Raw genomic sequence first — 14,550 nt, forward strand, 5'->3', positions numbered from 1 at the left:
ATATAAAAAGTAGAGAAGGAAAAAAAAAAGGAGGAAGCAAAAAATTTCAAATGGCTTCCGATCTCTTTTTTTAAAATCTGAGTTAGCTGTCTAGGCCTATACTTGATTTAATGCATATATTTATTAGCATGTAATTTATTTTTGAAAGCAGGCAACTCCTGGCTACCCAAGCCTCAGAAAGGCTATGTTGTGTGTACATCTGTGTGCAGCAGAATGAGAAGTGAAGGAGTCACAGAATACAAAGGCTGATGTGTCTGGAATAACAGATGCTGGAACTAGAAGGATCTTCAGGATCAGCTGGTCTAATCCCTTCATGTTTCGAATAAGGACCCCCATCCTCCCCAGGCCCTAGTGAGCAGCATCAGTCCTCTGACTGATCCAAGTGCCAGGACTTTCACAGGGTCACATTCACTAGTGACAAAGCAGCCAAGTGTCACAAAGTACACGCCCCCGCCACACTCCCTCTTGGCTTCGATTCCCCTCGGAGAGGCCAGCTGGGTTGGGTGACTCCCAGTCTGTGTCTGCCAAGTCCTGCTGGCCTTCTCAGCACTCTTGCCTGCATGCCTAGAACTCCTAGATCCCACAGTCAGGAAATCTACATCTCAAAATTCGGGTTTCAGGGGAGGTAGAAGATACACTAGAGCTCTGGTTAGCAGGTTAGCAGGGACCAGCCCAGCACTCAGAATAATGCAGAGCTCTGGGACTTCCCTGGCAGTCCAGTGGTTAGGAGTCTGCCTTGCAAGGCAGGGGATGCAGGTTCAATCCCTGGTCAGGGCACAGAGATCCCACATGCTGAGGGGCAACTAAGCCCATGTGCCACAGCTAGAGAAGCCCACACACTACAAGGAAGACCCAGCACAGCCAAAACACAAAATAAACAAAAATAATAAAGCAGAGCTTCATCTCCACATGGCTTCAGGCCCTTGTTCATGTTCCCTGTACATCCCTGCAGCAGGATGGGGCTAGCAGGCTAGATCCAGATGGCTGGCAGTCACATCCTCAATGCCTGGGTCTCCCTGCATTGAACAGCACCCCAAGTCCCCTCCAGTATCTAAGAGCGAGGTGGGACTCTACCTGGAATAGAACAACTGGTTCACTAAGAAGGAAGAGCAATGCTCAGCAAAGGATTTAAGGAAGAGGAACGATACGGTAGACCACTTCAAAAATCAAAAGTATAAGGTTCTAAAAGGATGAAGGAATTGGAGGGCTAAATATTTTTCTGAAAGTATAGATTTAGAAACATAGACTGATTTTCAAATATACCACAAGAAATATACCACAGCAGTGGGTTGAATTTAAAGTATAAATATTAAATGACCCTGACCAGAGTCAAGTTTAGCCTCCTAGAAAATGCTTCCTTTCCATCATTTCGTAAAGTGGTTCTTAAACCACCGAACCACAGGACTTTGAAGCTGGAAAGGATCGTAGCTTTTACCCAATCTAACCAACGTTTAAGAATAATTTTAAAAGCAATCCCCTAAAAATATGAATCATAAATTATACACATACCCAGTTGGCAGGAAACTATATAGAGTATATGAAAGGGGAATGGGCTGCTTTCAATAGGTATTCCAGAGAGGATCTCCGTTTTCACTTTGATGACATAAACTGGAACCCCTAGTCCTGTAAAGTATTTCTAATATCCTCTGAAATGGCAACTTCTGAAGCTCCCAAGGATACTTCCCGCCCTCCGGCCCTGCTCCCCACGGCACGCAGATGGAAACACACGTAGTGCGCACAGGCTCTGAATGAAATCTCACAGAAGAGAAACGCTGGGCAGTTTCCAGCACTGGCCTGTGGCTGGATGTACCCTGTAACATTTGGCACATGCTCATCCCCTTCCTCGTCAACTGCACCTCACTGTGGGGCAGAGGAACCTAAGAGAAGTAACAGACACAATCTGTGTCCTCAGAGGATTACAGTGCAGCTGGGTAGAAGGTGAAGATGGATAAGGATAAGCTAGTGTGACCTGGTGCATGGCTCAGAGGGTTCATGAAAGGCTCAGTGGAGGTGGGACACCTACATGGAGACTTAACTGATGACCAGGGGTTGGAACACAAAGGGCCCGGGGATCCACCACTGCAACCTTGCAAACACCTGCCTGTATGGGTTTTCTTGAAATGATGCCCAGAGAAAACTGTCTGTTATCTTTGCCATTGAAAGAAACATTTTTGCAATAAAGAGGAAATACAAATATAACTCTCTGTCGAATGGCACAATGTTCACCATTTTGTTCACCCTGGAACTGGTCTCTTAGGCAAGAACACACACCGCCACACTCAGTCTTGGTTGTGTGTGTATGTGTGTATGTGGGGGAAAGGGGAAAAAGCAGGGCCTGGTGGAGAGAAAGGTCTAGAGCAGCTACTGGACCAACTATTATTTTCTTCCTTATACAAGTAAAGAAAACACATTTTAAAAATGAACTCAGCACCGAGATAAATTGTGCAGGTTGTACTTTTAACCCCCAATACTTTGCCCTGGTGCTTAAAGTCTTTTTCCTTAGCCCCTGTGATGAGTATGTAACTGGCTGGACATTCAGGGCCATTTATTTCTATTCTGCATGACTTCAGAGGGTGAAGCTGGGACAGAAGCACTCACATGAGGGATGGTCAGAAGGAGGGGAGTAAGCCGATGTCCTGGAGAGAGGTGGCCAGGAGGGCTCTGGTCCTGAGGAACTTCTCTGCCTGGGGAGTGCTGTCTCTTCTCCCCCCTCCACAGCAGGGAGAGAGGACTGGCTCAAAACTGAAGTGGCAGCCATTTGGGTGTGCACAGTCACTTCTTCGGGGAGCCCCTGTGCCCCCGCCGGGGAACCCCAGGATGTTCCACTCTCCATGTAAAGAGGGGCAGTTCTTGCTTCTGACCCTGAACTGCTGGATGGCGGGTGACGCTTTCCCAAGGCTGAAAGTAGACAGAGACAATTAACATTCCACTAGCAGACTTCCAAATGTCTGAACCATCTTTGAGTGAGCTCACCTCTGACCTCTATAAAACAGACACGAGAAGAAATTAGGAGCAACTGTTCATTCTTTGAAAAATTTCCTCCTGAAGCAGAGACCACAGACTCACACAAAGGCTGTTTTCAGATCTCGCAAACAAAGACTCTGCATTTTATGGTAAAATTATCAACAAAGGAGCACAAAGAAGCTAAATATCAGATGACATGGAACCAGAGGTCGGTTTTGGATCATGACACATCACTCACATTCCACAAAGCTGGTCCCAGAATTTACTTAAATTTAACATAAAATTTCCACAATCTGAATGACCAACAAACCCAGGCAGCATCACATACAGTTTCTAAGCTCTATATCCACCATTCACAAATGGAATGTAAAATTCTGCCCTACATACCCTTTACAGAATTGAGTCCCCCAATCAGACCTCCCATCACTGGGGTGGGATGGGTCATCTTTGATGGTTTCAGCCTCTTCCTTTAGGTCATCACCAAAGCGTATCAGTTTTCCTTTGTGAAGAGTCTTTACTGATTCTTTCCTCTCCATCCCCAAAGCCGCCAGACCATACGTTAACACCAGGCTATACATTAGCACCTGGTATCTGGCTTTCTGTGTCTGCTTGGGTGCTCTCCGGGCTCCAGGTTACTTCTGCTCCATCTCCCACCCCAGACATCGTCTACCCATCTGCCAGATGCACCTGCCCAAATTCACTTTAATCATGTGACTGCCTTGTTCAAAAATCTTCAGTGACATTCCCCATCACACCAAATCAAAACTGCTTGGTTTTCAAAGTGTTGGCTAATTGTGCCTAACCCCACCCACACGACTGTCCTACCCGCTGCTCCTCTCCTGTGTGTGTGACTTACATCCTCCCCATCCACAAAGGGCCACGTTCTCTTCCTTCCTCTGTACCTTCGCTCACATGACCCCGGGCATTGCACTCCTCAGCCACCCCTCCCACCTTGCTCAGATACACAGGCTTCGGCTCAAATCTCAGCTCTGAAACCCGTTAACTATCTGACCTGCACACATTGGACTGATGGATTTCTCTAGCTTCAGTTTCCAAATTCCTAAAATGAGAGCAATGTGACCTTATCACTTGCTGTGAGAATAGACAGAGGAGATATGTTGGTGCTGAGTGGGTATGTAGTCGGTGCTAGCTTTCTTTGTCTTCGCTTCTTCAATCAAATCTTGCTCATCCAGCCTGAGCCCCTTATTGAAATCCTTTGCTAAAAATGGCAAAACAGTTTGTGCTATACAGACTGGCACAAGAACAACCATCTGAGCTACGTCAACACAAACAACACAGCCCAGCAGTCCACCAGACCTGGTACCTAGGAGACGGCTGAGCGTGGCAGGACCGCCAATGCGGTGTGGATTTGGTATGGCCGTGCAATGTAGATTCCACAGGATTGGTCAGGCCACTCAGCAAATCTGCACCCTCCCCTGGTCTATACTTACAACTCAATTAACCACAATGAGCCACAGGTGGAGCCTAAGGAATAGTGTGGTCCTCTCTGTCCCAGGACCCTTGGCTGAGCATCATGACTCAGGATGGGGGAAGGCAGAGATCATCAGATATTTGGTTTCCCAGGACTGGATATTCATGCACGAAATAGTGTCATTAGCATAAACTCACCTAAGGTGCTGCTCTGAGAAGTCAGAGTCGTTGTTCTTCCAGGCCCATAGTGGGGAACGGTGAACTCTGTTCTCCCTGAAGAGTCATTTATTCCTCTAGCAGCTGCTGTTTCAGTTTGTAAGGTGATGTTTTCTGGAGCATCCAAAGAAGGATGGATCTTCCTGGGGGTCTGCACCATGACACCCTCTTTGGAGATCACTGTTGAAAAGTCCACTTGATTCTGATAAAAGGTAATGTTTTCTATTTGGGGTTCAGTGTTGCCTTCTAGCCAGTGGTTTTTTACAACAGCTGAAACAAGAGGAAAACAAATCAGTGAGAACTTATTGCCTTCTAAAAAGAGCACTAAACCTTCAGAAAACATACGTAAGCACATACATCAATGGAGAAGTGGGTTCAAGGAGAATAACTTCACCTTTCTTTTTCTCCAACAGTAATTATTCTTGCAATCCAGGGGAAGAAATTAGAAAGCAACAATATTATACAGGATTAAATTTTACAATAAACAGAATAAGTGATGAAGATCGATAGAAAGAGACCAATTTGAAGTTATTGCTGACCACATAGCTCCTTGAAAAACCCATTTTTATGTTCCCATTTGGGAATGATATTTTTCTTTCTGCTTAGGATTGAGGTTGGTGTTGAGAAAGCTTTGCAGGGATGAATGAAGTCACTTCTATCCATATGAGTCAGACAAAAATGGCCAACCATTGGACCAGCAAATGTTGCAGGCAGAACCTACAGTTCAACTCAAAATATAACACACACACACACACACCAAAGGAGCAAGTTATCTTCTAGATCAGCCCTGTCCAAGAGGTATATAAAGTAAGCCACAAATGCAAGCCACATAAGTAACTTTAAAACTTACAGTAGCGCATTTTTAAAAGAAATGGGTGAAAATAATTTTAACAAATATTTTATTTACTCCAACATATTCAAAATAATACTTCAATACGTAACTGATATAAAACTATTGAGATATTTTGCATTCTTTTTTCAGAATTAAACCTTTAAAGTCCAGAGAGTAATTTGCCAGCCACACTTCAAGGGCACAATAGCCACATGAGGCCATATAGACAGTGCAATTCTAGAGCAGAGGTTTTCGACATTGTCCCCACTCTGATCCACTCCTACCTGAAGCAATGACGCACAGACTGGAGTTGGAGGGGTGCTGATTATAAATTCTTCCATAAAGAGATTCTGATGACCTTTCCTAAGGGAATCATTTCCTCCCCAACCCCCTTGAGAATTACTTTTTCCATGCTTCCTATTCTGTTTCCTGTAAGTGATAATTAACAGAAGCTTCCTAAGGAGGAGGGCGTTTCCTAGGCATCTGAGCTCCCCTGGGGCCCAGCCCCAGAAAGGCAAGGTCCACACTCAGCTAGAAATGGGATGTGGAGTGGTGTTTCCAGGGCAGCTACCAAGTACATAAGTTCAACGTGCGACTCTAGGGTTATGGACAGCAGTGAGCAACCCACACAGCATGTAACCTTTGTTCTTCCTCCCTGAGCTGCAAAGGCCAGCTAACCTCCCAAGAGGAGGGAAAGGATCTGAAGATGCCTTCCCTACCCTCTTGGTCATCTTGGCACAATGAGATAAGTTATTCTCAAAAGAAGCCAGAAAAAAGTGATTGTCAGGAGGCAGAAGCGACTTTAAAACCCCTGCTCCAAAACTGGTAAGCCATGAGCAAAGAGAAGGAAATGAAGTTAGTTCTATTTACAGCCTGAAGATGAGTGTGAGGCTTGGCTAATGGTCAGAATGGCTGAGTCTCTGGAAGCAGCAACGTCTCCTTTAGGGAGCAAGAGATGGGTGCCCCACGATCCAATCAGTTCAAGGAATTCCAGTCTTCAAACGGAAGAGAATGGCCACGTGAAGACAGGACATGGCTATCACTGAACCATGCTGTCTCCCTGGAGGGTTGACTAAAAACAGAAGGCAGGAAAAATGCACACTATAAACAAAACTAAAAGGTAGACTATTGTCCTGCAGTATCCTGAATAACCCGACCGCTAACAACAACCAAAAACGCTGAATAACATGTTTTCTAAAGAATACTTATAAACGCATTGCTGAGTTAGCAAGCAAATCTAGTGAGGTCAAAAATGAACCGAGAGCTGAAATTCAGAGAGGTGAGCTAAACTCCAAAGCTGGCAGCTGCTCTGGGGCACCTGCTCATCATTTGTGACCTTGATCTTCTGTCCTGGTGGCCACAGGGATGCAGGAGATCGGAGGGAGCCTGAGAGAAAACTCCTATATGAAGTCGAGACCAGGGCTATACCTTGGGTGTAAGGCAAGTAGAAACAAACCTGCCCTGCTGAAGAGGACAGCACTAAATCTGGCCCCTCAATCTTGGTTTCAGGTGAAAGAAAAATAACAACTCACCCAAGAATTGATAACCATAAAGCTAGCCCTTATGTGGGTGTGCAGCACATACAACACCTGTGTGGTCTAAACCTCAAGCCACGGGTATATTTAAAAGTGATCCTACAGAGATATGATGCTAAGTGAAGTAAGTCAGGCAGAGAAAGACAAATACCATATGATATCACTCATAGCCTGAGTTTTCTCTCAGGCTCCCTCCTATCTCCTGCATCCCTGTAGCCATCAGGACAGAAGTTCAAGGTCACAAATGATGAGCAGGTGCCCCAGAGCAGCTGCCAGCTTTGGAGTTAGCTCACCTCTCTGAATTCCAATTTTTAAAAATGATACAAATGAACTTATTCACAAAACAGCCTTACAGATATCAGAAGCAAACTTACAGTTACCAAAGGGGAAATATAGTGGGAAGGGATAAATCACACTACTACAAATAAGACAGGCAACCGACAAGAACACATTGTATAGTACAGGGAATTCTACTCAATATTCTGTGATAACCTATAGGAGAAAATAATCCAATAAAGAATGAATATTTGCGTAACTGAATCACTTTGCTCTATACCTGAAACTAACAACATTGTAAATCAACTATACACCAAAGAAAATTATTACAAATATGTTTTTAAAAGTGGTCCTGAACCTTGTGAATATACTAGAAGCCACTGAATTATATATAGGTATACCTCATTTTATTGTAACTCACAGATACTGCATTTTTTTTTTACAAATTCAAAGTCTGTGGTAATCCTGTGTCAATCAAGTCTATTGGTACCAAAAGCATTATTTTTAACTAAAATATGTACATTGTGCTTTTTAGACACAATGCTGTTGTACACTTAACAGACTACAGTATATTTTAAACACAACTTTTAAATGCACTGGGAAACCAAAAATTCCATGTGACTTGCTTTATTGTGATATTCACTTTATTGCAGTGGTCTGGAATTAAACCCACAATATCTCGGAGGTATGCCTGTACTTTAAAATGCTGAATTCTATGGTATGTAAATTATATCACAAACCACACACACACACACACTGTTAATGGGGAGGAAAAAGTGGTGCTGATACACAGTGTCTCTGAGTACTTGGGAGGAACAAATGCGAATGATCTGTAGGTGAACATACCTCCCCCCTTATTTTTATTATTTAAAATTGGATAAAATCCTATTATATAAAATTGGATAAAATCCTAAGGAATAAGAAATCACAGTAAAAAAAAAAAAATCACAAAATAAACAAGAAAAAGGCATTTGTGGGCAAAAGTCAGCAAACTAGACAAGAAAGACTTCAACTACTGGAATTATCAGACAAAGAATGTAAGTATTTAAAACTCCATGAAGATAAATAAGAAAAAATTGAAAATGAGAGAAAAAGACTATAAATAATGGCTTAAAATTGAAAGACATCTGCATGGAAACTCTAGGAATGAAAAAATAATAATTAAAATTAGGAAACTCAACAGCAGATTAGATACAGCTGAAAAGAGAATTAAGAATTACAAGACAGATGACAAGAGAATGCTGAGATGATATGAAGAGACAGAAAATATGAAAAAGAGATGAAGAAACAAGAAGATACAGTGAGAAAGTACAACATATATCTAACTGGAGTTCTAGGAGGGGAAATGAGAAAAAAGAAAAATAGTAATATTCAAAAAGGTAATGGCTAAGAATTTTCCAGAACTGATAAAAAGTATATGTCTTCAGACTAAGGAAGTCAAATGAATCCTTAGGAAGCTAAATAAAAAGAAATATAAGCCCATATCACAGAGAAAGGGCAGAAAAATCACAAACACTAGGTCTTAAAAACAACCAGGAGGAAAAAATGACAAAGCAGCTACAGAAGATGATAATTCAAATAATAGTTGATTTCTCAACAGCAACAATGGGAGCCATTGTGGATAAATATTTTTAATGTGCTGAGAGAGAAAAAACTAGAATTGTATACTCGACAGAATTATATTTGAAAACTGTCTTGAAACTATCTTTCAAAACAGAAACATTCTCAGTCAGATTTGGGTTAATCAACTACGTCCACTAAACGAAATGATGGAGAATTTATTTCAAGTAGCAGAAAAAGCAATTTTAGGTGAAAGCTATAAGGTACAAGAAATAATGAGCAAAGCAAATGGTAAATATGTGCGTAAAACCTAAGAAGCACTGAATTTATAAAACAGCAATTTCTCATTGGTCGGATTAAGAAGACAAGACAGAGTAAACATAACATAAGTCAGGGGGGACGATCAGAATCATGTTGTGCAGGAGAAAGGTAACTAAGCTGTGTCAAGATGCATTTTAAAGCTGACCCTAAAGAGTAAAACTGGTAGAGCTTGGAATGATATAAAATTTCCACCAAGAGAAATCAATGATTGTAGCCTAAAACCAAAACCAAAAAAAAAAAAATCAATAAACAGGGACATAAGCATGCTACTTAGAGATATGGATATAATTCCTTAAAAAATCAGTTAAAAGGGCTGAAAGTGGGAAGCAGAAAATGATAATGGTAGGAGTGGTCAGTGTTTTTTATAATAGCCATGTAAAACATACTCAATCTTTAAACCACGCAGAAGTTTGATAAAAATAAAAATAAAATTTTATAAAACAAGCCCCTGATGTCCCTGGCCTGGGATTCCCAAAGAACAGTATCCCACTGCCCCCCGCTTAACTCTGGAGGTATCTCTACTCCTTTTATTGCATATGAACTATTTCTCAGAAAAGGGATTCACTAACCACGTAGTGGGGGCAGGCAGAGCCCAGCCCACCCTCTCTGCTATTCAAGGTCTTGATTGTGATCGTTAAGTGCTTTGCACTATTCCAGGCTCTATCTCAGGAAAAGTAATGAGTCAAGTGCTAAAATATTTACTGAAGTCCAAGGACAACTTCTTACAGAAGCCCTGGGTTGTTCAGGGTTCCTGTGGCTAAATTTTGCCTGAGGTGTGCTCCTTATTTAGCGCAGGTGTAAAAACCTCAGTGGGAGAGCGATTCAGAGTAAAGTGAACAGGACTCTACAGGAACCCACCACATGCAGGGGCAGGTATCCAGAAAGCTGCTCTTCTTGGTGGAGAAGAGGAATCCGAGAAAGAAAGAAGGTATGCCTCAGGCCGCGGAGCCTGGGCCAGCCAGCCAGTGAGCAGAAGAGGCTTGCCCCACCAGATGCACGGGCGCAGCCTCTGGGTGGGAAGGGGCGCCCCGAGGCGCAGGGGGGCTGGCACTCCTCACCTCACCCATCCCTCTCCATGGCGGGGTCAGAGGTGATTACTCAAACCCCACTCACATCCTGTGGCAACTGAGCCACACGACCAGCCTCATAGTAGAGTTTAGATGGTCATTTCCCAGCTGTCTCTGGAATTGGAAATTAGCATCCTTCCCTCTGTGCTCAGCTCCTGGTGTCGGGCCATCACTTTCCCTTGTACCATGAATGGAGATTACATTAACAAGAGAGCTTTACTGCTTTGCCTGTTTTATTTTTTTCCCAAGTTGACAACTTCCACTTCTGTAATGTCTTAATGTTCCAAAACATCTGTTTGTGAACCAGGATCATCAGGGGTGCTAGCACTGCCTGGGAGTAGCATTTCCTAATTAGCAGCTGCTACAGAGTCAACTCCTCACCCCCCAGCCCCCTGATTTGAGGGTTTTTGGCTCGCACTGTTCCTGAGCAGCAGAGTGGGTGTGTGTGGACAGCCTGCCGTGTCATCCACAGAGGCAATTTCCTCCAGGCGGCCCGGCCACCCCCGCCCCCGAGGCACCACCTACTGCTGCGGCCGCCCCAAGTCAAGTGTTGCCGGCTACACCCTCTGCTTCTGGGGCACAGAGTTGAAGCACAAGTGCTTTATGTTCGTTTCCCACCATTTAGATTCAGATCTCATGCCACGGTGCTAAGTGTTTTCACCTGTGTTATCTCACTCAACACACGTGACAGCTGGTCAAGCGGGTGTCATGGCACATGAGGGAGACTAAGGGGTAAAGTTGATTGTTCAAGGTCACAGCTCAGCAGCAGAGGGAAAACAGTCAACGCAGGTCTCCTTCCATCACACCTCAGCCTATTCGGTGACACTGGGCCTTCGAGGCACTAACCAACGAGCAGGGCCAGAGGAAGTCTCACCGGCCTCCAACCTGTAGCCTTAAGCCCAGCTGCACTCCTTGCTTCTAAGAGCAGCGAGACAGTGCCTATCACGTGGGCTCTGGCATCGGACAGACTTGGCCTGGCAGCAGCTGCGTGTTATTAGCTGGAAGACTGAACAAGAGGACATCTAAATTAGCTTCTAACTCAGAGATGAACTTCATGGGTAACAAAAAGGATGGTAACAAAGAAGGAGTAGTGATGAGATGGAGGATGAATTTATGGGAGAAGAAAAGCCCTTTTTCAAAATATGAAATCTGGGATGATGTTATGACTTCCAGGTGGAAATGTATGACAGGCAGTTAAGATGTGGGACAGGCGATCAGGAGGAAGGGCAGAGGGGCGGCAGGTGAAGGGGAAGGCAGGGAAAGGACTGAACTGAGGGGAGAACTAGAACTGGGTGGGAGGAGAAGAGCCAGTGAAAGAGACACAGATGACAAGGGAAGGACAGGATGACATTGAAAGCAGGAGTCAGGAAGGCAGTGTGTGCAGAGATACAGCAGACAGAGGCCACAGTCAGCAGGGCTGCAAAAAGGCCAGAGAGAGTCAACCGAAGTTCCCAGGACTTTGCTGAGTGATGCTTGGAAGATGGAAGGTGAAGGTCAGATGGCTAGGGGTTAAAGCTCCCCAGGGAGAGGCTCTGGGAGGTCAATAAGACACTGAGCCCTGACCACAGTCAGCTGTGAGATACCCCGTTCCTGCCCCCTTTTCTGGGATCCTCAACCTGGGGAACGCTCTTCAGAGTGCTACAGAGCTGGGTGCCTGGATCTGCACGGTCATATGTGCCAATGTGGCTTCTTAAAACTCTGATAGCAGTTTCTTTGTAATTTTCAAAGACTTTCCTAAAACTCAATTGCTCACACAGGGAGGGAAGAAATGAGACTTTAAAAGAGAGAGACTGTGAGCCCCTTCTCTTTTTAATTCCTTGGGCTGGAAACCACAAGAGGAGGAGGACATTGTTCACAAGAACTTTAAGGGAGAAGGAAACTAGGCTCCTATTCTCAGAGATGTTATCAAGAAATCTCACACATTCACAATCTGCAAAATACTTTTTATGGGATAACTTTGGGGGAGGGGGCTAAATTACCCTATTAGATCCTGACACTCAGAGTGCAGTAGCATAGGAATTCTTACCCCATTTTACAGAAGAAAAGACTGAGGCTCAGTATTGGGGTCACTTGCCCAGAATAACCCAGACAGTAAGTGGCAGAGTGGAGACTAGAGGCCAGCTCTTTCATTCCAGCATCTTTCCTAATGAACGCACCTACGTGAACACCAGTCAGGACTGAGAGAAGCTCAGCCATCCCTTCCCAGACTATGTAATGTATGGTGCGTGACCTGTTTCACTAGCTAGCACCCAAGGGCTGTTATTTGTTCTGGGAAGTTGGGAATTTGGCTGTGTGGTCTTTGGTGCCCTCATCCCTCTTCAGAGGTGATCTCTGTCCTCAGGGACCCCAGCAACCTACTACTCTGGCCCTCACATGACGGGACTGAGGCCCAAGAGGGGCGGTAACAGTTCCAAATCCACAATTCAGTCAGTGGCATTTATGAGTTTTAAAAATATGTTTACTTTCACACTCAATAGGATAGAGATTATCCAAACAAAATGAAAAATAAGAAGTGTTAGCAAGGATATGGAGACATTGGGACCCTTGGTGCTTTGCTGGAGGGAATATAAAAGGGTGTAGCTACTGTGGAAAATGGTTTGGTGATTCCTCAAAAAATGGAGACATATAATTATCATACGATCCGGCAATCCCACTGCTAGGCATCTATACAAAAGAACCGAAAGCAGGGAATCAAGATGCCAGATACGTGTACACCCATGTTCCCAGCAGCGTTATTCACAGTAGCCAGAATGTGGAAGCAGACCAAGTGCCCGTCATCAGGTAGACGGATAAACGAATGTGGTGCACGCATACGACAGTATATTACTCAGCCTCACAAGGGACAGAAACTCTGACACACGGTACACCGTGGTGAGACCTGAAAACATCATGGTAAGTGAAATGAGCCAAACTCAAAGCGACAAATACTACATAATTCTGCTGCTTTGTGGTACATAGAACAGACAAAGTCATACAGACAGAAAGCAGAATAGAGGTTGGTAGGGGCTGGAGGGAGGGAGGAATAGGATGAGTTTCTGTTTAGAAAATGAAAAAGTTCTAGGAATGAGTGGTGGTGATGGTTGTATACCACTGTGAATGTGATGAATGCCAACGAATGGTACACTTAACACGGTAAATTTTATACTACATATGGTGCGCGTGCTCACTCAGTCGTGTCCGACTCTGCAACCCCATGGACTGTAGCCCACCAGGCTCCTCTGTCCATGGGATTCTCCAGGCAAGAATGCTGGAGTGAGGAGCCATTTCTTCTTCCAGGGGATCTTCCCGGCCTAGGGATCGAACCCACGTCTCCTGCGTCTCCTGCACTGGCAGGTGGATTCTTTACCACTGAGCCACTGGGAAGTCACATGACATATTTTTTCACAATAAAAAAAATACATATGTTTACTGAGCGTCAACCACACACAAGACACTGGAATCTTGCGTCAAGGAGCTTCAAGAAAGCTGAACCATGGAAATAAATCCCTCTGATGCTGCTGAGATGGTGGCCCAGTGAGGCAGAGCGGGTGCTGGGGGAGTTTGGAAGGTGCGGAGCTAAGGCCAGAACCCCACCCTCCCTCCCCAGCTGCTGCCCCCTCCTCCAATCCCAGGCCTTCCACAGCAGGGCCCTGGTGGCCTCATGCCTGCACCCCAGGAATCCTCCAGATGAGGGGGATTTCAGGCCGGATGGCCAGTGGCGGGATACTCTGGAGCCGGCAGGAACCTTGGGGGCGTGGGGGGAGGGTGGCTGCAATCTCACCAGCAAGGCAGCCGCCTGCTCAGCTGGGCCACTCTGGGCAGTGTTTTGAAATGCTGCTGCGGATGTAATGATTCTGGGTGGAGGACGTTTAGGAGCCAAATGAGTTTGTGTGAACAAAAGACTCAGCTCTCAATCTGGACTGTCCAGGGCTCTCGGGAGTTTCGTTTCCTTCCTTGTTCTTACCCTGAAAGGAGCAGCCCCAAGAAAAACCATACACATTGAGAAGTGTTTGGACTCAAGATCCGATGATGTGATTTTTTAAAAAGATTCCCCTGGAAAGGCCTCCTGTCATGAGAAGCATGAACTTTACAAGGCACATTATTCTCCCCTCCCAGTGAAAGAGTCGGCTTTTGTCCAGCTGACCGTACTCCGGGGACAAAGGCAGGCCTGCGGGACTGACCGGGAGTCCGCCTGACCTGGAGCCCACCCGGGACTGGGATCAGGCTTCCAGAGAGGGAATCGCCCCTGAGGTGGCCTTGGGGGTGCTAAGGAAAGAGGCTGCCTATCCAGGCAGGAATGAAAGATGAAGGACCTTGGTGTGACCTCATGCTCCTTGCTTTAAAAATAATTCTATAGGTTTAAGGGGGG

General features: G+C 44.9%; 1 protein-coding gene across 2 annotated transcripts in view; it reads right to left on the reverse strand.

The window, feature by feature from the left end:
• Positions 1-14,550, reverse strand: part of HEG1 (heart development protein with EGF like domains 1) — an 83,803-nt gene that overhangs the window by 57,154 nt on the left and 12,099 nt on the right. For both annotated transcript variants that reach the window (XM_070370440.1, XM_070370435.1), the window contains exons 2-3: positions 4,594-4,881; positions 2,599-2,898 (exon numbers count right to left, since the gene is read on the reverse strand). In XM_070370440.1, coding sequence (XP_070226541.1) covers positions 2,599-2,898; positions 4,594-4,881 — 588 coding nt within the window. The remainder of the gene's footprint in view (positions 1-2,598; positions 2,899-4,593; positions 4,882-14,550) is intronic.

This window comes from Bos mutus, chromosome 1 (genome assembly GCF_027580195.1).
Source record: "Bos mutus isolate GX-2022 chromosome 1, NWIPB_WYAK_1.1, whole genome shotgun sequence".
In the NCBI taxonomy this organism is placed as follows: domain Eukaryota; kingdom Metazoa; phylum Chordata; class Mammalia; order Artiodactyla; family Bovidae; genus Bos; species Bos mutus.